We start from the raw sequence: 27,099 nt of genomic DNA, 5'->3' as shown, positions 1-27,099 counted from the left end.
AAAATAAAAGGTCAATAAGGATACAAGGTTAACTCAGTCTGTGTAGCTATTTTGTTAGCTATTTATCAGTCTTACTACTTGGGGATAGAAGCTGTTCAGGAGCCTGTAACTGCTTGCCATGCGGAAGCATAGAGAATAGTCTATGGCTTGGTGGTTGGAGTCTTTAACGATTTTCCGGGCCTTCCTACCACACCGCCTGATATAGATGTCCTGGATGGCAGGGAGCACAGCCCTGTGATGTACTGGGCTGTCTGCATCACCCTCTGTAGCGCCGTGCAATCAAGTGTGGTGCTATTGCCATACCAGGCAGTGATGCAGCCAAATGCGCTCAAAGGTACAGTTGTAGAACTTGTTGAGAATATGAGGGCCCAAGCCAAACTTTTCCAACCTCCTGAGGAGGAACAGGCGCTGTCGCACCTTCTTCATGACTGTGCGCGCTTTTGGACCATTTTAAGTCTAGTGATTTGGACACAGAGGAACTTGAAGTTCTCAACCTGCTCCACTGTTGCCCCATCGATGTAGTCCACGATCAGCTAATTGGTCTTACTGACATTGAGGGAGAGGTTGTTGTTCTGGCACCACACTGCCAGGCCACTGACCTCCTCCCTACAGGCTGACTCATCATCTCCAGTGATCAGGCCTACCACCGTCGTGTCGTCAGCAAACTCGATGATGGTGTTGGAGTCGTGCGTGGCCAATCAGTCCTGGGCGAACAGCCGGGGACTAAGCACACAGCCCTGTAGGGCCCCTGAGTTGAGAGTCAGCGTGGTGGAGGTGATGTTGCCGACCCTCACCACCTGGGGTAGGCCCGTCAGGAAGTCTAGGATCCAGTTGCAGAGGGAGGTGTTCAGACCCTGAGTCCTAAGCTTGGTAATGAGCTTGGAGGGGACAATAGTGTTGAATGCTAAGCTTTAGTCAATGCACAGCATTCTCCCATAGGTGTTCCTCTTGTCCAGGTGGTAGAGGGCAGTGTGGAGAGCAATTGAGATTGCGTCGTCTATGGATCTGTTGGGGCAGGATGCAAATTGGAGTGTGGCTAGGGTGTTTGTGATGGTGGAGTTAATGTGTGCCATAACCAGCCTCTCAAAGCACTTGATTACATGAATACAGAAGTGAGGCCAATAGTCATTGTAGCATGAAGTCTTAGAGTTCTTAGGGACAGGAATGATGGAGGTCATCTTAAAACATGGGGATTACAGACTGGGACAAGGAGAAAATTGAAAATGACTGTGAATATGCCTGCCAGCTGTTCTGCGCATGCTCTGAGATCGCACCCTGGAACACCGTCAGGCCCTGCGGCCTTGCGGCTGTTGACCTGATTAGAGACCTTTCTCACATCGGCCTCGGAGAGCGAGATCACCCAATCCTCTGGGTCGGCGACGGCCCTCACACACAGCACGATGCCATCGTTGTCAAAGCATGCATAACATGCACTGTGTTGGTCTGGTAGAGAGGCATCGTTAGGCAGATCACAGTTGGGTTTTCGTTTGTAACCCGTATTAACTGTAGCCCCTGCCACATGCGGCGGGCATCGGAGCCCGTGTAATATGATTCAACCGCATTCCTATATTGTCCTTTTGTTTGTTATACCTCAGATTCACATCACTCTATGTCATCCATAGGTTCATATCCATACGCATTAATGAATGACTTGCCTCGTAAATAATGCAGCAATATGGTTAATGCCCTGAATGTTAATAATGTTCACAACTTTATAACTCTCATGTGCGACGCAAAGGCAAGCTCATTTGACTTGCCAGTTGTCATCGACTATCACCAACAGTGTTCTGTTAAGCTGTGATTTAAAGGCCCAATCTGTAAGATTTCCCACTGTTCAATGGCAACTTAATGAGATATATATATATATATACCAGCAGGATCAACCTGCTGAAATAACAGATTGTGCCTTTAGGAGGGATATCTGGATTCCTCAGTAAGGGCTTCAGGGTGATTCCCTTGAGTGAGAGACTCTGGTTTGATTCTCATCCAGCTCATTCCTGGCATTTCTGAGTGTTCGGCAGCCCCTTATACATGTCACCCATCCATCATTTCTCGACAATCGATTACAGTTAAAGTTCAATGTAATTAGTAATTATTCTTAACGTTTGAGCTGAGAATAATAGTGCATCTTAACCCTAATGGAAGAATGTGCCATCTCAGACAACCTTTCCTGAGTGAATGCATGCGTCATTCTCACTAATGTAGGATACATTACAAGATAGTCCCTTGTCAAATAGATGTTGGATTGAACACTCATCAGAGCTGTCTAAATGAAAGAGTTGCTTTTGAGGGCATCAATTACATGATACACCTATCGTGGCCTCTTGATTTCTATACTCCCAGTGCCACGCGATAACAATTCAATGTCAACTATCTTCAAAGCTATGGCTGGAATGGAAAGGCTAATCAGCCAATTTCCATTGAAAAGATGAAAAGACAGTCAGTGTCTGTTTATCCTGTCATTTTAAACCCCTTCTTCTCACTATATGATTGGCAGCAATAAACAAAATATACGGTGCTGGATGCTGCAGTATGGTGCTGGATGCTGCAGTATGGTGCTGGATGCTGTAGAGCAGATATATGATTTTTATGGGATGAAAAAGTTTTCACAGATTTCATGAACATTAAGATCATGCCTTAGATTGTTAGCAAGTGAACTTCAAAGCCAAACCCGAATGCCTTTTTTTGTAAGTTCCTGTGGCAATTAGACAAAACAAGAAACATCCCCGAGCAAATCATGTTTATGCCACTCTGTATACACACACACTTTCAGAATATCTTATTAAACACCAGTTGATTCTTTTCCCGAGGACAAAACGGGTTTGAAATGGAATTTCTCTGCATGTTTTATTTATTTTACTGCACATATACATTAAGATTACGTAGTGATTTGCAGTTATCCCCTTTTCCTCTTTGCAAATGAATCAAAATATCCTTGGCAGAGGCAATGCAACAGACAGATTAAGTTTAATTAAATGCTCCATTTGGTTAAATATCGGGTGAATAAAGTAGCGATGTGCAACTTGTTTTTTTTAACTACTTCATATTGAGCCATATGCAGTGATGACAAACTGGTACTGCATATCCTATGGTGTTGGCACATTCTGACATTCTGATTCTGAAGAAAAATCGGTCATGCCATGTTTAAATTCAATTCTGATTCAAGTGAAGTGCTGTACCTCAGAAATGCAAATCTTAAAAATAAAAAAAAATCATAGGTCACATGTATAATTCAAAGCTCTTGTGTAACAGCAAGAAGAGTCGTTTTCCCCCTTCATTTGTAGACCTCCCGCTGCTTTCCCTTCTGAGAGAAATGTTAGATGTCTTAACAAAAAGTCTTGTCTCCTGCTGCTAGCCTGAGAACTATCACCAAAGGTGAGTCAACAGGAATGACCAGCAGAGCACCGTGGGAGCTCTCTGGTTCTCTAGACAGCCAGTCAGAACAGTTTAGCAACCAACACCCCTCCATAAACACAGGGGAGGTTGTTACAACATACACTTCTCTGTACTGATTCGGGCCATATAGTGGAACTTACTGTAGTGCTGTGTCAAGCTCTGCCTTCACCATCCTTAGAGAGATGAATGGCTACATGTAGTCCAAAAGACTCCCTAGTTTACACTGTGAGTTCCAAAGTAATCCAGGAGAGCATCCAGCTATAACCAGAGACACAAAGTGAGGGAATTTCTCTTCAAAAGGGTTTGGATTTGATAGGCAGGGATCATTTAAAGCAATTAAGACTTGGCATGAAGGTCTGAAGGGGATGAACATTTGTACGCTTCAGTGATTTGTCAATAATATTATTTGGGGGGAAAAATGAGTTCTCTTAACCACCAGTGAATTTTAAACAGGAATATTTTCAACTGTACACTTACTTACAAATCAGTCAGGGTTAGAATAAATAATCTGTTCAAATATTTCTTGCCCTGAGAGTCTGTTCTATATCATGTTCAAATGACATGTCATGGGCTAATTTGTAGGAGATAGTTAGAAAGTGCAGATAATAAATGTACTTGGTCCGTTTTTGTGAATAAATCATCAACACCTCCCATGTTTTCCTTGTAGTGGGACCCAACTAATTTCCCCTGTCTGACAGGTAACGAAGCAAGATACCCCAGAACTAGCCCTTGCGCCATCTGTCTCACCACACGCTCCATTCCAGCAGTAACTTCTCATTTACACTGTCCACCAGCCTGTGATCCAGCCCTGCAACCCCAGAAACCAGTTACACACCTGTCCCTTGACAAGTTAATTAAATTAAAGGAATAATTGGTCCATGGCAGAGGATCCTAATAGCTCTGTCAAACTGTCATGCAATTAAAAGAGAAACTTCTAATGGGGACTGTATGGAAGTCCATGTGGCGTATAGGTACTTCATACAGTAAGAACATATGGGGTTTCAGATACTACCTGAATTAAAGAAGAAACTGCCCTCCATCTCTCTATGTCCTCCCTCTCTCCAAAGATGGAATTCAATTGATCTGCCAGACTAGCTGATGAGGAAAGCTAACCCTTGAGTACTCCCGGACGGGTGTAATTGTGAACATTTATGCTAGAAAGAGAAATGTCTAATTGAAGAGTGAAGTCTGGACACCTGTCTGAAGTCTTTTGCCTGATTTCAAGACTTCATGGTGTAGAGAAAGCTACTTAAGCACCTACTGTTGTACTGTATATTGGCAACCTAATGCCTGAACAGGTATAAATATTCAATTGCATGCCTCATTGTACCCTCCCGCATCCTTCAGGAGGGCCTGCACCTAGATGTTTGCAGACAAGCCTCTTAGTGTGTCCGTGCCCAAATGGTGTAGCTGAACCATCAAAACTATGAACTGTGTCAAGAGATTTCTGGATAAGAGCATCTGATAAATGTGTAAAATGTCAATTCAGGTTCATTTAACTGTCAGTGCAGTTATGAATGCTTGGCCAGTCAACCATAATTTGTGCTTGCTTATAAAATTGGATAAGTGGATAATGGCCTAAAAGTCTATTCAACAAGCTAGGGGGTGTGTGTTGGTAATGTCGTTTAACTTCATCCATTTCTTCTTCCAAGAAGTGAATGCAGCGTCCTGATGCAGTGAACTGATTATTGAGTCAACTGTGTTGCTCTAATGCAGTCACATTTGATCTTATCCTTTCTTTGATGTCATACAGATGTGAGCACTGTGAATCAATGCTCTAAAGATAGTTTTTTTCTGCTGTGTCAAAGCAAGATGAGGTGACTAGAAAATAAATACTGTTTCCAGATTTTGTCATTTTCTTTTTTACGGTTTGCACATCAGAAGTTTCACATTTTGTTAAGCAAAGGTAATCCTTTAACAAATAATAGCCAAGTGTCAGGATCTGCATGCAATGCTTGGTTGGCAACTTTATTCGTCCTTCTCTAAAGGCCGAATCCTAACTTGACAAGCACCAATTTCTCATGTGTCATCCAACTCTGAACTCAAATGACTGCAGACAACATCACTTTACATTCCCAAGCCACTTCCTGAATTTAACCACTAAAAGAGAGGCTCCTAATCTCCCGGATACAGGCTTTTAGCATAAAAGCAAATTAACTCATTGCTGACGGAGCCAGGTAGCTACATCTATTAACAATCCCTGTGGGAATACATTTCCACCACAATCCATGAGAAAGTTTATTGGAAATCCCTAGTGCTGCCTGAAAGAAAGGAAACACATTAGAAAGTTAACTTCAAACAGTTCCTCTAAAGCAGTGGAAGTCTGTTCACAAGCCAGATGATTAAAGAGGTGATCTCATTTCCATAATTGAATTTGAAGGAATTTATAGTGCCTCCAAATGATTCTTATTTTTGTTTCGCTAAATTGGCTACTATTTACATACAAGCCACCAGCTGTCTCCACAAAGGTAAATTAACCCGCAAGGCATTATGCCTAGCCCTTTCAGCAACAGCAGTAACAAGTGCAAAGGGATTGTAGGATTGCATCTAAATATGTGTCAGCAGCACACAGCGTTTAGGGAATAATATTCAAATGTGATCTGAATACCAAAAGAAGTGGATGATCAACAAGTAAGGAGGAGAAAACCAAAATGGGTCAGCTTTTCACATTTCTCTCCATCAACGGAAGAAACAATTGGGATTCAAGAAGGTTTCTTCTTTATTAACGTCATTTCAGCATGGCCAGAAATGTGTTCAACAAAGTATACTCAGTCATCACTCCTAAAGAAAAAGTGATATGTTGCCTAAAGGAAACCAAATAAGCAGATGTAATTAATACATTCACATGAACTATCTATTTCATTGGTGCCATAAATACATGCAAATCAAGTCATAATTAGGTTTAAAAATTCCATTTCATGGGATAATCAGACTTCAAAAAACTCCATTTTAGGTATTAATCAGATTTCAACAAGGATATTAACTCGGTGGTAATTTGAAGGGCATTTATTCATGTAGAGTATATTCAGCCTAAGCCTGAGAGCAGTAGATTAATTAAATAAAATTAAACCGTTGAGAGCTTTTATTCAGTAGAAATGTTAAAACACTGTTAGGCACTATGCTAAAAGAAAGATGTTTTGTTTCACCAATTTAGTATGAACAACCCCAATTGAAAGTAAAATGTCTGATTTTTCAAATAATTTGAAAAGAATAGGAATTTAAGGGGTTATCTTCTGTTGTGACCCATAAAATACTTATATCTCTCATTCTTTTGCAACTTGTAAAGGCTGTATAATTCTGAAAAGCAGCTGGTAGACATTATACTTGGGGATGGCTGAACACAAAGGCTGGCATCAGAAGTCGTGTCGTGTATCTATTGAATAGCAGGACTATCTTTACATCAGGGTTTGTAAAGATAGCAAAATGCCCATTTATAAACTGGGATTGAGCTCTGAATGCTGATTGGCTGACAGCTGTGGTATATCAGATCGTATACCACGGGTATGACAAAACATTTATTTTTACTGATCTAATTATGTTGGTAACCAGTTTATAATAGCAATAAGGCACCTTGGGTGTTTGTGGTATATGGCCAATATAGCACGGCTAAGGGTTGTGTCAATGCATCGTGCATAATTTTATAATTGGGATTAAAAATTAAAATATAGGACAAAACACACATCACGACAAAGAGCAACAACACAACACTACATAAAGAGAGACCTAAGACGACAACATAGCAAGGCAGCAACACATAACACAGCATGATAGCAACACAACGTGGTAGAGACACATGGTAGCAGCACAAAACATGGTACAAACATGATTGGGCACAGACAACAGGACAAAGGGAAAGAAGGTAAAGACAATAATGCATCACACAAAGCAGACACATGATTGAGTCTTTGAATGAAGAGATTGAGATAAAACTGTCCAACTTTTATTAAGAACAGCCCTTAGCCATATACAGTGGGGCAAAAAGGTATTTAGTCAGCCACCAATTGTGCAAGTTCTCCCACTTAAAAAGATGAGAGAGGCCTGTAATTTTCATCATAGGTACACTTCAACTATGACATACAAAATTAGAAGAAAAAAAATCCAGAAAATCACATTGTAGGATTTTTAATGAATTTATTTGCAAATTATGGTGGAAAATAAGTATTTGGTCAATAACAAAAGTTCTGCAATACTTTTCACACACTGTTGCTAGTATTTTGGCCCATTCCTCCATGCAGATCTCCTCTAGAGCAGTGATGTTTTGGGGCTGTTGCTGGGCAACACGGACTTTCAACTCCCTCCAAAGATTTTCTATGGGGTTGAGATCTGGAGACTGGCTAGGCCACTCCAGGACATTGAAATGCTTCTTACGAAGCCACTCCTTCGTTGCCCGGGCGGTGTGTTTGGGATCATTGTCATGCTGAAAGACCCAGCCACGTTTCATCTTCAATGCCCTTGCTGATGGAAGGAGGTTTTCACTCAAAATCTCACGATACATGGCCCCATTCATTCTTTCCTTTACACGGATCAGTCGTCCTGGTCCCTTTGCAGAAAAACAGCCTCAAAGCATGATGTTTCCACCCCCATGCTTCACAGTAGGTATGGTGTTCTTTGGATGCAACTCAGCATTCGTTGTCCTCCAAACACGACGACTTTAGTTTTTACCAAAAAGTTCTAGTTTGGTTTCATCTGACCATATGACATTCTCCCAGTCTTCTTCTGGATCATCCAAATGCTCTCAAGCAAACTTCAGACGGGCCTGGACATGTACTGGCTTAAGCAGGGGGACACGTCTGGCACTGCAGGATTTGAGTCCCTGGCGGCGTAGTGTGTTACTGATGGTAGGCTTTGTTACTTTGGTCCCAGCTCTCTGCAGGTCATTCACTAGGTCCCCCCGTGTGGTTCTGAGAATTGAACCCTGTGGCACCCCCATAGAGACTGCCAGAGGTCCGGACAACAGGCCCTCCGATTTGACATACTGAACTCTATCGGAGAAGTAGTTGATGAACCAAGCGAGGCAATCATTTGAGAAACCAAGGCTGTTGAGTCTGCCAATAAGAATGTTGTGATTGACAAAGTTGAAAGCCTTGGCCAGATCGATGAATACGGCTGCACAGTAATATCTCTTATCGATGGCGGTTATGATATCGTTTAAGACCTTGAGCGTGGCTGAGGTGCACCCATGACCAGCTCTGAAACCAGATTGAATAGCGGAGAAGATAGTGAGATTCGAAATGGTCAGTAATCTGTTTGTTAACTTGACTTTTAAAGACCTTAGAAAGGCAGGGTAGAATAGATATAGGTCTGTAGCAGTTTGGGTCTAGAGTGTCTCCCACTTTGAAGAGGGGGATGACCGTGGCAGCTTTCCAATCTATGGGAATCTCAGACGATACGAAAGAGAGGTTGAACAGGCTAGTAATAGGGGTTGCAACAATTTCGGCAGATAATTTAAGAAAGAGAGGGTCCAGATTGTCTAGCCCGGTTGATTTGTAGGGGTCCAGATTTTGCAGCTCTTTCAGAACATCAGCTATCTGAATTTGGGTGAAGGAGAAGTGGGGGAGGTTTGGACAAGTTGCTGTGGGGAGCGCAGGGCTGTTGACCGGGGTAGGGGTAGCCAGGTGGAAAGCATGGCCAGCCGTAGAAAAATACTTATTGAAATTCTCAATTATTGTGGATTTATCGGTAGTGACAGAGTTTCCTAGCCTCAGTGCAGTTGGGAGGAGGTGCTCTTATTCTCCATGGACTTTACAGTGTCCCAGAACTTTTTTGAGTTTGTACTACAGGATGCACATTTCTGTTTGAAAAAAGCTAGCCTTAGCTTTCCTAACTGACAGTGTATATTGGTTCCTAACATCCCTGAAAAGTTGCATATCACAGGGGCTATTTGATGCTAATACAGAACACCACTGGATGTTTTTGTGCTGGTCAAGGCAGACAGGTCTGGAGTGAACCAAGGGCTATATCTGTTCCTGGTTCTACATTTTTTGAATGGAGCATGCTTGTGGTGAGGAAGGCACTTTCAAAGAACAACCAGGCATCCTCTACTGACGGAATGAGGTCAATGTCATTCCAGGATACCCCAGCCAGGTCGATTTACCAGAGCCCTATCAGCGCTCTGGTGAAACTCCAGGCACTTCATTTACACTACATTACAGAAACTAGTGAAACGCAGCATGTCCCTGAAGCTGGAAATTGAGGACTCTTCAAAGACAAGAATGGGAGGGCAAATGATTAGACACAAGGTAGCCTTAACTACATGGAGACTAGGAGAAAGATCTTGATCTTCTTACCAAGCAATGCACCAATATTGGAACAAGGAATGCCAAAACAATGCATTTATTCAGGATTGTGTTAGGCCTCTAAACATTTCTAGTTTACTTCAGAAGTTCCTTGCACACTTTCCTGCTGGAGCAGGTGAAACCTTCACACGTGCTGTGGTTAATCGTACCACAATGACCTCTGCGTCAGCAGCAATAACAAATCGAACTTGAGGTTACCACGGCGGTGGAAAGAAATCTGGACAGCATATCAGCTCACACAGTGTTCAACGTAATCTATTATGTCCCCTCCTACCTACACACAATGCTTGATGGTAAAGGTGACTGGCTCCAAACCACTCTATGGTGGAACTTGTATAGCCGGTGCTAGTCTCATTTATGGCAGTGCGGTTGAAGGAGTATTGAATAGAAATGCCTTGCTCATTCAGTCGGTTTAACTGGGAAATATTTGTGTCTTTGGTCTTCAATGATTTGTGAAAAGTCGAGACATTTGAAAAACATAATTCAAGGTAGAGTTCAGTGGTCGATACCATGTAGACAACGTTTAAAATGAGGTTGATTTGTCACGCACGTACCTAATATTTTTGTGCAGGCTCAGATGTCCACATTACTATTCATTCTATGTGCTGTGTAACACAAGTCATGTGGAACTCAATACACCAACAATGAACCCTTTACAATCTAGCTGCTGATCACTTATATAACTGAGGAGATAACAGGGAGGTATCGATGGCTTGAAAGTCACAGCTCACTGGCTAATTGTATGAAGGTTTATAATAGCGTCATGGAGACAGGGCCCCTCCACCAATGTATGGTATCAAATAAATGAAACCTTCCATGTGCTTCTTTATGGTGAGGTTATTTTCATCATATTCTCTATTTTAAGAAACATTTGTATCTGTTTCTCCTTTCCCCATCACATTTAATTGTGTTCTCAGTCTATTGCACAGTTCTGATACATTTGTTTCTTTGTTCCTGGTAAAATCAGCAGAGTACTTTCAAACCCTGAGCGCCACATAATTACAGAAAGTAGTCAGTGACAAGAGAGACAAACAGGCAAAGTAAATAGTGCCAAATCAACACTACTGTGGGCCTTCATCCCAAGGTATTTAGCTCTGTATCTGAGGGAAATCTCAATCAGTGGCAGTCCACTTGGCAAAAATAATTCAAAACCACATCATTTCAAGCAGAGCATTCAAATGCCAGCCTGATGATGTATTGAAGAGCACATCCCCGCTCTCTGAGAGCGAAGACCAACACTATTTATAATGCACGGCTTCAGTGGCATTAGCCTTTTCATTAGTCATGCTGTCCATGGCTCTTTCATCCAGCCCGTTTTCCCTTTATAAGCCCTAAATGAGAGAATGATTACATGTTACTACATGGCTGGCAAAACAGATTATAAGCATTACAAATGGCAAACTGGAATACTTATTATCTCACATATACCAAATGTACTTTGTACTACTTCAAACATGCCTGACAAAGGAAAAAGAATAGTTCTGACGGGCACAGAAATTTACTTGAGGAACACGGTGGCTCTGATGACAAGGGCTTGATACATACAATACATTCTGGCCCGTAGATGTTGATATCACCGTGTCTGTGGGCAAAGATGAAAACAGCCAGTACGGAGAAATTGTTGGCCTGCAAATGCACAGCTTATTGATACCTCAAGGGTGCCATCTTCTGGTAGGCTAAATATTTCAGCTCGAGTGAGAAATGAATGATGCATGCTTGATCCAAATTTCTTGTTGGATTTACAGATGTGGTATGGATGGGACTTGTACTTATAAAGTATGTCTAAAATATTTTAGGGAAGGTTTCAAGAATTGTAGATGTTGACTAATGTTAATCATTGTAGAATATCCATCGATTTTAATGAGTTGGGTAAAGATATCATAGCACACTATAGATTTTTTTTACAAAAAGTACATTCAGGAAGGAGAAATAGAGGGGCTCCTCAAGTGCTTTAGCACCTCAAGCCGTTCTTTGCAGGTGAACAAAGCTTACAACACGCATTAAAATATACAGTCAGACTATTTTATTTTCTCTGTACGACCGGGCAAGGAAAAACAACTCCGACGACTCCTTTCGGCTGGCTTTTGGTTTGACTGTCCTGACGTCACGGAACACAGCTGAAAGCTTCTGTTGAAGCTGGTGCGCCAATGCCCCGTCCCAATACTTACAAATGAGAGAGCCACCGGTCTGCAACACCTTCGCAGCCAAGTCAATCAATGACAATGACATTGTGATGAGTTTTTCATGGTCCATCTCCTTGAAACCACTGGCATTGGGTGCCATATCACTCATGATGACATGAGCCTGGGCGCCAGGGAGAAGTTCAAGCAGCTTGGCATGTGTGACTGGGTCGGTGATGTCATGATTGGACAGGAAGTGAGCTCCATCTAGAGGTGCTATACGCAGAAGGTCAATTCCAACCACTGTGCCACGGGGGAATTCTCCATCTGGAAGAAACAAAACATGCAAGAGGTCATGAAGTGTGGAACTACTGTCATAACTCATTTTCACAGCTTCTTGTGCTAAAAGAACATTGGATAACACTGTCGAGCCTTGACAATTAATTTCACTGATGTTCTACAGATGATCCGAATGCTTGTCACACAGCTCTCCACAAGACCAGCAATGAACTTAAAATGTCAGAAAAGAGAACAATGAGGCAACTGTACATTGATTCCACCACCAAAAGTAACATTCATATTTACTATAACGGTACTGAGACGGTTCAAGGTTCGGTGGCCAGTTTGGATCAATTTGTCCACTACTTCGACCAAATAAAACCTCTTGTTGCTAAACTTAAAACCTCTCCACTGTCACTACCGACAACAGCCTCCACTCCCTCTGTGCCCTAGTATGTAGTCCCCAGTGTCGCTGTTCCTCCCTCGCCTGCAGCAGACACAGCCCTGAGCATGAATCTCTAACGCGTGACACCAGCAGTACCACAGCATCTTCTAGAGGAGGAGATCAGCCTGGTGCTTCACCATCGGGATAAGGTTTGGGAGCCGCAGTGTGCAATGAATAATGTTGAGGAGGAAAACCAGGCTCTTAGAACGGAAGTGTGTAGACTTAGAGAGGAACTGCCCAGCACAGTCAACACCAGCCACATGCACGACCTGCAGAAGGAGCTACATGAGCTAAGGCAGGAATTTCTCAGCCACAACCATCCACTCTACAAAGAGTCCCACAAAAACCAGGACAAGAGCTGAATCAGAACCCACCAACCCAACTGACCACTCCATCCCCAACTCACAGCCTGTAATTCTCCAATCACTCCTGCCATCCTCCACAGACCTGCCGAAAAACCAGACATTATATTAATCATGGACTCAAATGGAAAATGTATATGAGAGAATAAACTTTTCCCAAATAAAAACGTGTCAAAGTTATGGTGCCCCACAACAGAGAGTTTTGGAGATAATGACTGTGGCCCAGCTTGTCTCACCCAGACATATCATCATTCACACGGGGACCAATGACCTGTGTGCCCAACAGGAGGGGGTGACCACATTACTAAGGGGAGTGATAGAAAGGGCCTCCACCATCTTCCCCTTCGTGACTATAGTAATATCTACCCTGTTCCAGAGGAGAGATTTCCACCCACCACCATCCAGAGGGTAAATGCCAGCCTCTCTCGGGACTGTGTGCTAAGGCCCAACGTCAGACGTTCCAATAGACCTGCATCTGGTGGCACCTCACAGAGATTGGAGAACAGGCAGCAACACTGACCCCGCCAACACCACCCTCTACCACTTCTCTCCAAGGAACTGCATACAGATACACTGAGCTATGCCCAAGCCGTACGCAGTCAAAGAGGCCCCATGCAGAGTTTGGAGCATCGCCGGCCACACTGCCCTCCACACCACCCTCTTCAATTCCCCTTACAATCTCCCTCCCATGGTACCAGACCAGGCCCGCCTCAGCACAGCACAACCAGACCCATCACAGCACAGCTCAACCAGACCAGACCCATCACAACACAGCTCAACCAGACCCATCACAGCACAGCTCAACCAGACCAAGCCCGCCTCAGCACAGCACAGCTCAACCAGACCTGGCCTATCACAGCACAGCTCTACCAGACCTGGCCTATCACAGCACAGCTCTACCAGACCAGGCCCACCTCAACTCAGCCCAGCGCTACACTGCACCGACCACTACCCTAGGGTCTAGCAAAACACTGTTGAGGTTAGTGCACCACATGATGCAGTCCACACCATGTATCATTCACATAATCAGCCACACTGTCCTCCATACCACCCACCTCAATTCCCCGACAACCTCCATCCCAGGCTAGTTTTGGTTACACTCCCTACTCCCATCCCCGGGACAGGCCTGGGACACTCCTGCTCCCCATAGCAGCTCCAGCCCAGCAAGAGGAGCCACACCAAGGCCTCCTGTGCACACCCAGAATGCAGCATTGGCAGCCGCCTCCTTTGGCAGGAGCTTCATCAGGGTGGACTGAGCTCTGCCAACACTGCTCTCCCAGACCCCCCCCCCCCCCCCCCCCCAGCCCCTGCATCCAGCGACTTGAGGGAGGTCTGTCAAATGCTGTCTACTCTGCTCTCATGTGGGTTGGCCAGAGACCATGGCTAAGTCTCAGCTCACTCAACAAATAGCTGCAGATGACCCTGTGCCTGTTAGCTCTTATGGGACTGAGCTAAATACGCCCTCTGACTTTTAATCCCAAGGGTCTTGGGCTGATGCACCTAATTGTGGGAAGTATGATTTTTTTAACATTTGGGTGCAGGACTTGTGTCCGGACATTCTGGTTCTCTCGGAAACATGGTTAAATGGTTCTGTATCTGATAAAGTCATTGAAGTAAATTATTATAATGTATTTAGATGTCACAGATTACAGAAAGGGGGAGGAGTGGACATAAATGTCAAATCTAATTTCATGGTGTCCCAATCTTTAAATATTTATATTCCCAATACATTTTAGCTCCTGGTTGTAGAAGTGCCCATTAAACCAGAATACACACTTATTTGTTTCTGGGATTTACCGCTGCCATGGCGGATGTTATTGGTGTTATATCTGAGAGTTTTTGTCCACGGAGTTGGTCATTTTATGGGATTTTAATCTGGATTGGCTATCCCCGGCCTCAAATCAATTTAAGAGCATATACATAGATTAAAATCTGACTCAATTGATCTCAAAACCCACACGACTAAATGTGAAAAACCCTGTTAACTCCTCATTGATTAATTGAATTCTCACTAATAACCCCGAAAATATATATTTTAGTATTTGCGTATGATCTCAGTGAAAATTGCTCCATAGTATGTATTAGAGATACAAAACAACAAAACAGCAAAACACTAATCGGTGTTTAATTAAGAAGAGACATTAAAACATTTTCTCCTCAAGGGTTTTTAAATGACATGTTCTACTCTGATTTAGCCACTATCTCCCGCATTTTTGGATCTACTGCAATTTCAGAGCACACTTGTCTGGGTGTGCCAGAGCACACTTGTCTGGGTGTGCCAGAGCACACTTGTCTGGGTGTGCCAGAGCACACTTGTCTGGGTGTGCCAGAGCACACTTGTCTGGGTGTGCCAGAGCACAGAATAACTGATGAATTTTCGAACACTCAACACCCGTTGAATATGGCAGGTGTCAGTAAACCTCAGCAAAAAGTTGTATTTAAAATTGTTGCCAGCAGCACAGTTACAGTCACCAACCCTCTGAATAACCAGCTCTGCTAGGGCGAGAAAAATGGTCTGAGTGAGGTTCTTTCATTTATGCCTGGAAGTAGCTAGCCTGCTAGCTAACTTAACCAGTGAGCTTGGGTGCTTGACTGCCGTGAGGTCAGAACACTCGGATCAACCCTACTCCTCAGCCAGAGCGTCCAGTGTGCACTCCGAATGCTCCGAATTTACAAACGGACAACGCTCTGAATTTATGAACGCCCAGAGCGCACTCTGAGCTCTGTCTGGCAATCCAGAATGAATTTATGAACGCACCCCTAGTGAATCTTTGTTTTCAATTTTAAAATGCACTATCTGTGATGTGCTAGATGCCTTGCCTAAGATTGGGCTGATATGCTTGATATATTTTTGCTGCAGCTCTCTGCCCCCCTGATTGCTAAATCATTAACCCATTTGTTTAACCTGATGATTATATCTGCGGCTATTCCCAAGGTTTGGAAGGCAGCCCATGTACTCCCCCCTTCACCAAGGTGGTGACCCTTGTGACCTAAATAATTATCAGCCTATTTCTAAAAGCTTTCTTGCCTAGCTAAAATATTACAATCCTTGATTAATTATCAGCTAAGAATCTTTGAAATGTATTCTAAATGTGCATCAGTCGGATTTTAGACCAGGTCATAGCACTATCTCTGCTGCATCTCTAGTTATAAATGATGTGGTTAACTGTATGGATAAAAGGCAACATTGAGCTGCTCTCTACATTGACCTTTTGATATTGTTTATAATTCACTGCAAATTCAGAGGCTTTCCTGAATTGGCCTAGACCAGGCTGAATGTAACTGGTTTAAAAATGACTTGACAGATTGAACTCAATGTGTATCTACTGATGGTGTTAAATCAGGTTTCCTGGATACTATGAAAGGTGTCCCACAGGGGTCGATTCTGGGTCCTGTACTTTTTACATTAACAATATCGACTTGTCTGTAAAAAAATATTTTACCTGCACTTGTACACCGATGATACTGTTGTGTATGCTATTGCCCCCATGGGTGACCAGGCTCTATCTGAGCTACAGTCTTTTTTTTCACCTATTTAACCAGGTAGGCTAGTTGAGAACAAGTTCTCATTTGCATCTGCGACCTGTCCAAGATGTAGCAAAGCAGTTCGACACATACAACAACACAGAGTTACACATGGAATAAACAAACATACAATCAATAATACAGTAGAAAAATCTATATATGGCATGTGCAAATGAGGTAGGATAAGAGAGGTAAGGCAATAAATAGGCCATGGTGGCGAAGTAATTACAATATAGCAATTAAACACTGGAATGGTAGAATGTGCAGAAGATGAATGTGCAAGTAGAGATACTGGGGTGCAAAGGAGCAAGATAAATAAATACAGTATGGGGATTAAGTAGATTGGATGGGCTATTTACAGATGAGCCATGTACAGGTGCAGTGATGTGAGCTGCTCTGACAACTGGTGCTTAAAGCTAGTGAGGGAGGTAAGAGTCTCCAGCTTCAGTGATTTTTGCAGTTCATTCCAGTCATTGGCAGCAGAGAACTGGAAGGAGAGGCGGCCAAAGGAAGAATTGGCTTTGGGGGTGACCAGTGAGAAATACCTGCTGGAGCGTGTGCTACGGGTGGGTGCTGCTATGGTGACCAGTGAGCTGAGATAAGATGGGGCTTTACCTAGCAGAGACTTGTAGATGACCTGGAGCCAGTGGGTTTGGCGACGAGTATGAAGCAAGGGCCAGCCAACGAGGGCATACAGGTCACAGTGGTGGGTAGTATATGGGGCTTTGGTGACAAAACGGATGGCACTGTGATAGACTGCATCCAATTTGTTGAGTAGAGTGTTGGAGGCTATTTTGTAAATGACGTCGCCGAAGTCGAGGATTGGTAGGATGGTCAGTTTTACAAGGGTATGTTTGGCAGCATGAGTAAAGGATGCTTTGTTGCGAAATAGGAAGCCGATTCTAAATTTAATTTTGGATTGGAGATGTTTAATGTGAATCTGGGAGGAGAGTTTACAGTCTAACCAGACACCTAGGTATTTGTAGTTGTCCACATATTCTAAGTCAGAACCGTCCAGAGTAGTGATGCTGGACGGGTGGGCAGGTGCGGGCAGCGATGAAATTAGTAGCCTACTGAATGCAGGTAAAACTAAGTACATGTTGTTCTCTAGAGCAGATAAAAATAACTGATGATTTAAGCATATGTCCTTGGGATGGTGTTCATATTGATCTTGTCCCTGCTTACAGGGACATATGAAAACTGTCTTTAAAAAGTATAATTGATGAGTTAGTAAGAAGCTTCTTCTATAGAAATATCATGGGCTTCTTCTATAGAAATAGGTCCTGCCTCTCGCTAAATAGTAGAAAGCAGATTATTCAGTTGACGTTCCTATCGGTCCTAGACTATGGCGACATCTATATGAACGCAGCTGCCACTTCATTAAAGGCATCAGATACAGTTTAACTTAGCGTACTATGCTTTATTACGGGCAACAATTTTAGTACTCATCACTTCATTCCCTATCAGAAAGTTGGTTGTCCCTCTTTGATGTCACATTGCTATGTTTTCATTTATAAAGCCCTTTTACAAAAAGTCCCACTGTACCTAACATCTTGACTAAACTTTAGACATAGGAGTTACCACACCCGATCTCAGGGATGGTTAACTCTGGAAAGTAACTAAAAGCTGATTTACCTTTCTTGCACCTTATTTGTGGAACAATCTTCAAAATGTTCTTAAATGTGATGTTCTGGTGCCTCTAGGGCAATGCAGAAAGCTGATTGAGGACCATATTACTGATGAATGGGTTTGTTTTGTTATGACCATGTCGTTCTTTCCGCTTGCATTTGTTGTATTTCTATTGTGCGTATTTTCAGGGCTCATCTCTAAAAGAGACCTTAGTCTCAGTATGACTCCCTGACAAAATAAAGGTTAGATAAATAAATGTAAATAAACATGGCAGTCAGAACAATGTCAGATGCAGGAAAATATATATTTGGCCTGGCTGGTCGATTAATTATAACAGCATGTCATGTGCTAATCTGCCAGTTGGGTAAATACAAAACGTACTCACTAGCCCCAGTTGAGTTGACCCTGTGAACAGCTATCTGGCTCCAAGCACCCGGTGCAGCACCACAATCTATTACGTTGAATCCGGGTTTTAAAAGTTTGTATTTGTCATCAATCTCCAGCAGTTTGAAGGCGCTTCTACACCGGTAGTTGTGCACATGGGCAGCCTTCACAAAGGGGTCATTAAGCTGCCGAACTATCCAACGCTGATCGGCAGTACTCTTTCCTTTCAGATTATGCGCAACCTTTTTTAGGACATGTACAGAGGTATGTAGATATGATTTTTGTAACACTGAGTACCACATTATTTAGCTAAATGTAATGGCAAAGATGTTCTAATCTGTGCTAATGCTGCTGGCAGACAGCATTTCGTTCGAATTTGTAGTTGCACTTCCTGATCACGTGAATGTGTTGGACACGCTCGATTTAGTCAAAGACAGCCGACTCCGCAATTTAGGGCTCCCAGTAGTCCTTCAGGGCGACATTAGAATCATAGGTGATCCGCCAACCCGGCGCGCTGTGCGAACTAAATTGATCGCAATTAATGAATCTGTCCGAGAACGTCAATAATGCACATAATCTGCGCAGATCTACTTGTTGTGGTGAAGTTATAACGCGTGGCAAATATTTTGTTTTCAAACATGTTAAATTATATGAGGATGCGTAATTAAATATGTTACCGTAATACTACAGCAACTGCTATCACCAGCTATGGATTTTTTTTATGGTTTGGCATTATACTTCTGTTTCCAGTCGACAATATTTGAGGGTAACACATTTTCACAGATCTTTAACTAAAACGACCAATTTTATCCTTTACCCATGTCGAATGTTACAGGTCTCGACACATTGAATACGATCACATGGCAGGCCTTACCACTGTCAACGCGGGACTGGAGAAATTCGTTATTCATTCTGGATAACTCTAATCTATGAAAACCATTTAAGGACTAGATTGACAACCTAAAAGTTGCTATAAAGGAAAGTTACTTGCATGGAGTTTTACTTCTAGTCTACTTGAAGAATGCAATAAAAGGCTACTTGTTCAAGTTTGCTGCTGTGCACTGCTGTGATGTCTTGCATACCAGAACTTTTACAATAGTGTTTTGTCAGAAAATAACTTTACAGAATACTTCTCAATAATCTGCAATGTATCATCTCTAGAGATACTGTAGCTTCGATGCAACCAAGAGAGTGAGGTCATCCATGGATTGTGGTCTACTGATTATTACACACCGATTATGTATATTACAGGTACAATGTTTACCAACAAGCTGCTGACCCTGGTGCTGGTGGTGCAGCCTGGACGGGTGCTGCTGGGCATGAAGAAGAGATGGTTCGGAGCAGGGAAGTGGAATGGGTTTGGTGGCAAAGTCCAACCTGGGGAGACTATTGAAGAGGCTGCCAGGCGGTGAGATTGTTTGCAGTCCTCTGTAGATGTCTTGAAAGGTTTCCCTACAGTTTGGCTTAACAATTTGCATGTAAAATCATGTTAACAGATTTCAGCACTGGGCAGCATCTGATACTACATACCCCCATAAATGTCATATTGTGATGTTACAGTAGGCATGGTCTGATTATTGCCTGTTATCTGAGGCCTACTATCTATTTTTTTTCCTACTCTGGTCTGAAAGCGACACACTTTCCTGCTACTTTCTCTCTACTTACAAACGGTTTGTTTCTTCCAGAGAACTGCAGGAGGAAAGTGGCTTCACAGTGGATGCACTTGATAAGATTGGAAATATCACATTTGAATTCATCGGAGAAACAGAGCTGCTTGATACCCATGTTTTCCGAGCTGACAACTACAACGGGGAGCCAACAGAGTCGGATGGTATTCATTCTCAATCTCATGCATTCTATTTAGGGCCTGGTTTGTGACCAGGATAAACTCAGCCCAATAGGCTATAATCATAGACCCCATAGTTTTCCTGGAAAAAAACTGCTGCCCTATACCACATGCCTTTTTTATAGACATTTTAGACTGATGTCTGACGAAGTTCACTAACTTATACCCTTTCTCTTATAGAGATGAGGCCGCAGTGGTTCGACTCGGACAAGATATCCTTTGGTCAAATGTGGGTTGACAATATTCTGTGGTTTCCACTGATGCTTCAAAAGAAGTTCTTTGGCTACTTCAAATTTCAGGGTCATGACTTGATCATCGATCACAAGTTAGAGGAGGTAGAAAAGCTGTAAGACCGACTACTGGCCTCGGACTCATTCATACTGTATCAAAAAGCATTCCCACATGTTGTCTACCTGAAACATCCCTGGAGAAATACTGCAGGATTCCTACTGATTCCAGCTACCCTTGTTCATATTCAGTGCCAATAAATCCCCAGGTCTTTGTAATTTACAAACCCTTTGTTGCCAGTGACCATATGCCTGTGAATCAGTCAAATTAATTCCCACTGAGCCAAAACTAAATACTGGATGTGTAAATGTTGCTGACACATGTATCCCATTCCACTGTGTTTATATTACATTTCTAAAGTATGTGCGAATGCAGTGTGCTCTTTAGTAAAGAATGCACCTCTTTTTTGTTACTTAATTTTTTGTTACTTAATTATTTTTTCTTGGGCCTCTATAACTATATCTATTGTTTTTTTTTTGCGAATTGGATTGATCCCCCCTACCACACGGAACCCAACTAATCCTACCGACGGAAACGCACGAGGTGGCTAAAAACAGACCTCCATCCTATGCTAGCTTGCTACCGATGGCCTGGCTAGCTGTCTGAATCGCCGTGACCCTAACCAACCTCACTACTCACTGGACCCTTTTGATCACTTGACTAAGCATGCCTCTCCTTAATGTCAATATGCCTTGTCCATTGCTGTTCTGGTTAGTGTTTATTGGCTTATTTCACTGTAGAGCCTCTAGTCCTGCTCACTATACCTTATCCAACCTATTAGTTCCACCACCCACACATGCGATGACATCTCTTGGTTTCAATGATGTTTCTAGAGACAATATCTCTCTCATCATCACTCAATACCTAGGTTTACCTCCACTGTATTCACATCCTACCATACCTTTGTCTGTACATTATACCTTGAAGCTATTTTATCGCCCCCAGAAACCTCCTTTTACTCTCTGTTCCAGACGTTCTAGACGACCAATTCTTATTGCTTTTAGCCATACCCTTATCCTACTCCTCCTCTGTTCCTCTGGCGATGTAGAGGTAAATCCAGGCCCTGCAGTGCCTAGCTCCACTCCTATTCCCCAGGCGCTCTATTTTGATGACTTCTGTAACCGTAATAGCCTTGGTTTCATGCATGTTAACATTAGAAGCCTCCTCCCTAAGTTTGTTTTATTCACTGCTTTAGCACACTCTGCCAACCCGGATGTTCTAGCTGTGTCTGAATCCTGGCTTAGGAAGACCACCAAAAATTCTGAAATGTTCATCCCAAACTACAACATTTTCAGACAAGATAGAACTGCCCAAGGGGGCGGTGTTGCAATCTACTGCAAAGATAGCCTGCAGAGTTCTGTCCTACTATCCAGGTCTGTACCCAAACAATTTGAACTTCTACTTTTAAAAATCCACCTCTCTAAAAACAAGTCTCTCACTGTTGCCACCTGCTATAGACCACCCTCTGCCCCCAGCTGTGCTCTGGACACCATATGTGAACTGATTGCTCCCCATCTATCTTCAGAGCTCGTGCTGCTAGGCGACCTAAACTGGAACATGCTTAACACCCCAGCCATCCTACAATCTAAGCTTGATGCCCTCAATCTCACACAAATTATCAATGAACCTACCAGGTACCTCCCCAAAGCCTTAAACACAGGCACCCTCATAGATATCATCCTAACCAACTTGCCCTCTAAATACACCTCTGCTGTCTTCAACCAAGATCTCAGCGATCACTGCCTCATTGCCTGCATCCGTAATGGGTCAGCGGTCAAACGACCTCCACTCATCACTGTCAAACGCATCCTGACACTTCAGCGAGCAGGCCTTTCTAATCGACCTGGCCGGGGTATTCTGGAAGGATATTGATCTCATCCCGTCAGTAGAGGATGCCTGGTTATTGTTTTTAAATGCCTTCCTAACCATCTTAAATAAGCATGCCCCATTCAAGAAATTTAGAACCAGAAACAGATATAGCCCTTGGTTCTCCCCAGACCTGACTGCCCTTAACCAACACAAAAACATCCTATGGCGTTCTGCATTAGCATCGAACAGCCCCTGTGATATGCAGTTGTTCAGGGAAGCTAGAAACCATTATACACAGGCAGTTAGAAAAGCCAAGGCTAGCTTTTTCAAGCAGAAATTTGCTTCCTGCAACACTAACTCAAAAAAGTTCTGGGACACTGTAAAGTCCATGGAGAATAAGAACACCTCCTCCCAGCTGCCCACTACACTGAAGATAGGAAATACTGTCACCACTGATAAATCCACTATAATTGAGAATTTCAATAAGCATTTTTCTACGGCTGGCCATGCTTTCCACCTGGCTACCCCGGTCAACAGCACTGCACCCCCCACAGCAACTCACCCAAGCCTTCCCCATTTCTCCTCCCAAATCCAGTCAGCTGATGTTCTGAAAGAGCTGCAAAATCTGGACCCCTACAAATCAGCCGGGCTAGACAATCTGGACCCCTTCTTTCTAAAATGATCTGCCGAAATTGTTGCCACCCCTATTACTAGCCTGTTCAACCTCTCTTTCGTGTCGTCTGAGATTCCCAAAGATTGGAAAGCAGCTGAGGTCATCCCCCTGTTCAAAGGGGGGGACACTCTTGACCCAAACTGCTACAGACCTATATCTATCCTACCCTGCCTTTTTAAGGTCTTCGAAAGCCAAGTCAACAAACAGATTACCGACCATTTTGAATCTCACCATACCTTCTCTGCTATGCAATCTGGTTTCAGAGCTGGTCATGGGTGCACCTCAGCCATGCTCAAGGTCCTAAACGATATCTTAACCACCATCGATAAGAAACATTACTGTGCAGCTGTATTCATTGATCTGGCCAAGGTTTTTGACTCTGTCAATCACCACATCCTCATCGGCAGACTCGACAGCCTTGGTTTCTCAAATGATTGCCTCGCCTGGTTCACCAACTACTTCTCTGATAGAGTTCAGTGTGTCAAATCGGAGGGTCTGCTGTCCGGACCTCTGGCAGTCTCTATGGGGGTGCCACAGGGTTCAATTCTTGCACCGACTCTCTTCTCTGTATACATCAATGATGTCGCTCTTGCTGCTGGTGAGTCTCTGATCCACCTCTACGCAGACGACGCCATTCTGTATACTTCTGGCCCTTCTTTGGACACTGTTAACAACCCTCCAGACAAGCTTCAATGACATACAACTCTCCTTCCGTGGCCTCCAATTGCTCTTAAATACAAGTAAAACTAAATGCATGCTCTTCAACCGATCGCTGCATGCACCTGCTTGCCTGTACAACATCACTACTCTGACTTAGAATACGTGGACAACTACAAATACCTAGGTGTCTGGTTAGACTGTAAACTCTCCTTCCAGACCCACATCAAACATCTCCAATCCAAAGTTACATCTAGAATTGGCTTCCTATTTCGCAACAAAGCATCCTTCACTCATGCTGCCAAACATACCCTCGTAAAACTGACCATCCTACCAATCCTCGACTTTGGCGATGTCATTTACAAAATAGCGTCCAATACCCTACTCAACAAATTGAATGCAGTCTATCACAGTGCAATCCGTTTTGTCACCAAAGCACCATATACTACCCACCATTGCGACCTGTACGCTCGTTAGCTGGCTCTCGCTTCATACTCGTCGCCAAACCCACTGGCTCCATGTCATCTACAAGACCCTGCTAGGTAAAGTCCCCCCTTATCTCAGCTCGCTGGTCACCATAACATCACCCACCTGTAGCACGCGCTCCAGCAGGTATATCTCTCTGGTCACCCCCAAAACCAATTCTTTCTTTGGCCGCCTCTCCTTCCAGTTCTCTGCTGCCAATGACTGAACGAACTACAAAAATCTCTGAAACTGGAAACACTTACCTCCCTCACTAGCTTTAAGCACCAACTGTCAGAGCAGCTCACAGATTACTGCACCTGTACATAGCCCACCTATAATTTAGCCTAAACTACTACCTCTTTCCCTACTGTATTTATTTTATTGATTTATTTTGCTCCTTTGCACCCCATTCTTTTTATTTCTACTTTGCACATTCTTTCACTGCAAATCTACCATTCCAGTGTTTTACTTGGCCACCATGGCCTTTTTTTGCCTTTACCTCCCTTATCTGACATCGTATATAGACTTGTTTCTACTGTATTATTGACTGTATGTTTGTTTTACTCCATGTGTAACTCTGTGTTGTTGTATGTGTCGAACTGCTTTGCTTTATCTTGGCCAGGTCGCAATTGTAAATGAGAACTTGTTCTCAACTTGCCTACCTGGTTAAATAAAGGTGAAATAAAATAAAAAGGTGGAATGACAATGATTTTGTTCAACATCCTGTTTAATTCAATTTAGTATCAGGGTAATTTTTTATATTTCTTTAACCTTTAACTAGGCAAGTCAGTTAATACATTTTTATTTACAATGACGGCCTGCTCCGGACGACACTGGGACAATTGTGCGCCGCTCAATCACAGTCGGATGTGATACAGCCTGGATTCGAACCAGGTACCATAGTGACACCTCTTGCACTGAGAAGCAGTGCCTTAGACCGCTGCGCCACTCGGGAGCCCATTAATAATGAGATGATACTTTTTTATTTAACATTAGGTGAGATTCAACATAAAACTGTACAATAGTTAAACGTTCCTGTATCTACATCCTTCACCTAATTCAAATTCTTTCTCAAAGATCATAAAGCATTTGTTACTCTTAATTTTTAAGACTTTCCCCCAAAAAATAAGGTTATGACAATATCGCATGTTGACACAATAATAAGGACTTGAGGAACCAATTAACAGTTCCACAGAGAAGACACAATACTGCATTGAATAACAAAACGTCTAATATTACTCAGTTCTAATTGGGAGACAACATTTTATTACACAGCCTCATTCATGTACTTTAATTACATGTATAAAACATGCAATTTGCACATCCTGCAAGAAGAGGGTGAATTTTGCAAGAACAGGTTACGTAAACCTTAAATTGTGAGTGAAAAAATAAATTTTTCATCAGATCAAATAATGAGAAATTTTATCAACATAATCTTATGCTTTAGACATGAAATCAATGTATACTGTTGAATAAGAGGACAATAAATCATTGGGTATATTCTTGAATATTGCATACACAGAAAAATATTCCATCTAGTTTTCTTCAAATCTACATTAAGTAAACACTGAACCACCATTATTGCATCTTAATTGAAACAAACATTGCAAACAGGTCAAAAGCATTAACACAGAGCACATTTCATTTCTACCTGAAATAAAATATTACAGGATAATTACTACTTAATTGCACTAATGACTATGTGGCATGTTTCTTTGGTATGTTCACCATTGGTCACGTGGAGTGTTATATCAGCCATAAATCATTAATTATTTTAATTTGATCAAACTTCTTCCTCTTGATAGCTTGCTCGGGCTCAGGCGTAGAAACTGAAGCAGCTTTTCACAGTATTGCAACGAAGATTCGATTGAAGCAAGGAATCTGGAGGCCTTTGCTCGAATATCAACACAAGCTAGCAAGCCCAGTTGCACAAGTGTGGTCAGTAGGATGATTAATACTTATGTTGCACTTCACAACAAACCATTGAATAGCATGCTGCTACTACATTTACTTTAATATATATTGGTTTGCCTGTCTTTTTTCAGAAATGAGCCCGTGCCCTGATTAGAATCTTTCTAAACATCTTAAACATTTACACTAGTCATTTTAAACACTTATCTTCCCTGTGTGGCAACATCTTCAATCAGCTTAATTAGTGTATTCTTACACGGAAATACATTCTTACATGTGTCTGCCTGCAATAAGACACTACATTATACCTCGACATAGTCGAATGATCCTCCAAGAAGTGTAGGTAAGAAGTCCCTCATATGGTAAAAGCATTGAGCTACAAAATAACACAAATGGTCCAGCTTTTCAACAAAATGTTCCCTATATATCAATTATGAAATCCATATTTTCCTCTTCTCATACAGAAAGGCAGCAGTACACATTCTTCAAAGCACTCTTCCACTTCCCAATGAGCTCCTTTGATCAACCTCTGACATCCCTAGTGAGGATGCACGTACGGCATAATGTATCTCGAGCTGCAGACCACATCCATTCATTGAAATCAGTGATGTAGTGCTAAAAAAAATAAAAAGTGGGTAAACTGTTCGCCGAGTAGCAGAGAAAAAAAGTAGTGCTCCCTATACTTCAATGCATTTTTCCGCATAAGGTGGATGAACTGTCCCACAAAGAAAATGAAAAAAACTGACTGACTTATACTTAAGGCACAGTTTGTAGTGTTTTTCAAGGTTTTATGAAAACAGTTCACCATCAGTCCCTTCTGAGAGTGACTGTCTTCTTGGCTTGCAAAGCAGCATATTCGTCGCTTGTTGAGAGAAGGGGACATGGGTGTCTACTTCGGTGTAAGAGGAGGGGATTGCATTTCATCGACACCGAAGAGACACCCAAGCTTCTGCTGGAGATCATTCCACACGGCACCCATCTAGTTATCGAACAAACAAAGTAGTCTGTTACAGT

At 42.7% G+C, this 27,099-nt stretch overlaps 3 protein-coding genes across 4 annotated transcripts in view; 1 reads left to right on the top strand and 2 right to left on the bottom strand.

Annotated features, from left to right (window-relative positions):
- Positions 1–11,571: 11,571 nt before the first annotated feature.
- LOC139364706 (rRNA methyltransferase 2, mitochondrial-like) lies at positions 11,572–18,816 on the bottom strand. Its single transcript, XM_071101686.1, has 2 exons — positions 18,438–18,816; positions 11,572–12,139 (listed from the first exon to the last, which is right to left on the bottom strand). The coding sequence occupies exons 1-2, from the start codon at positions 18,736–18,738 to the stop codon at positions 11,706–11,708; spliced, it is 735 nt and encodes a 244-aa protein (XP_070957787.1). The 5' UTR covers positions 18,739–18,816; the 3' UTR covers positions 11,572–11,705.
- On the top strand, positions 18,554–25,259 carry LOC139364707 (oxidized purine nucleoside triphosphate hydrolase-like). Its single transcript, XM_071101687.1, has 4 exons — positions 18,554–18,700; positions 19,688–19,844; positions 20,122–20,267; positions 20,463–25,259. The coding sequence occupies exons 1-4, from the start codon at positions 18,691–18,693 to the stop codon at positions 20,630–20,632; spliced, it is 483 nt and encodes a 160-aa protein (XP_070957788.1). The 5' UTR covers positions 18,554–18,690; the 3' UTR covers positions 20,633–25,259.
- The window catches only part of LOC139364704 (sorting nexin-8-like), a 16,091-nt gene continuing 13,875 nt past the window's right edge, over positions 24,884–27,099 (bottom strand). Inside the window, exon 13 of one of the 2 annotated variants that reach the window (XM_071101684.1) lies at positions 24,884–27,064. In XM_071101684.1, coding sequence (XP_070957785.1) covers positions 26,975–27,064 — 90 coding nt within the window. In that variant the 3' untranslated portion in view covers positions 24,884–26,974. The remainder of the gene's footprint in view (positions 27,065–27,099) is intronic. The other variant, XM_071101685.1, reaches the window with a different exon arrangement.

Source organism: Oncorhynchus clarkii, chromosome 13 (genome assembly GCF_045791955.1).
Source record: "Oncorhynchus clarkii lewisi isolate Uvic-CL-2024 chromosome 13, UVic_Ocla_1.0, whole genome shotgun sequence".
Taxonomy (NCBI): Eukaryota; Metazoa; Chordata; class Actinopteri; order Salmoniformes; family Salmonidae; genus Oncorhynchus; species Oncorhynchus clarkii.
This window is presented reverse-complemented; position numbering and strand designations above follow the sequence as displayed.

Coding starts and splice junctions, on each gene's coding strand:
- LOC139364707 (XM_071101687.1), top strand. Junction 19,845..20,121: donor ATTGAAGAGGCTGCCAGGCG/GTGAGATTGTTT, acceptor TGTTTCTTCCAG/AGAACTGCAGGAGGAAAGTG. Junction 20,268..20,462: donor GGAGCCAACAGAGTCGGATG/GTATTCATTCTC, acceptor TTTCTCTTATAG/AGATGAGGCCGCAGTGGTTC.
- LOC139364706 (XM_071101686.1), bottom strand. CDS start 18,738: ATGTGGTACTCAGTGTTACAAAAATCATATCTACATACCTCTGTACAT. Junction 12,140..18,437: donor GGTCAACTCAACTGGGGCTA/GTGAGTACGTTT, acceptor TGTTTCTTCCAG/ATGGAGAATTCCCCCGTGGC.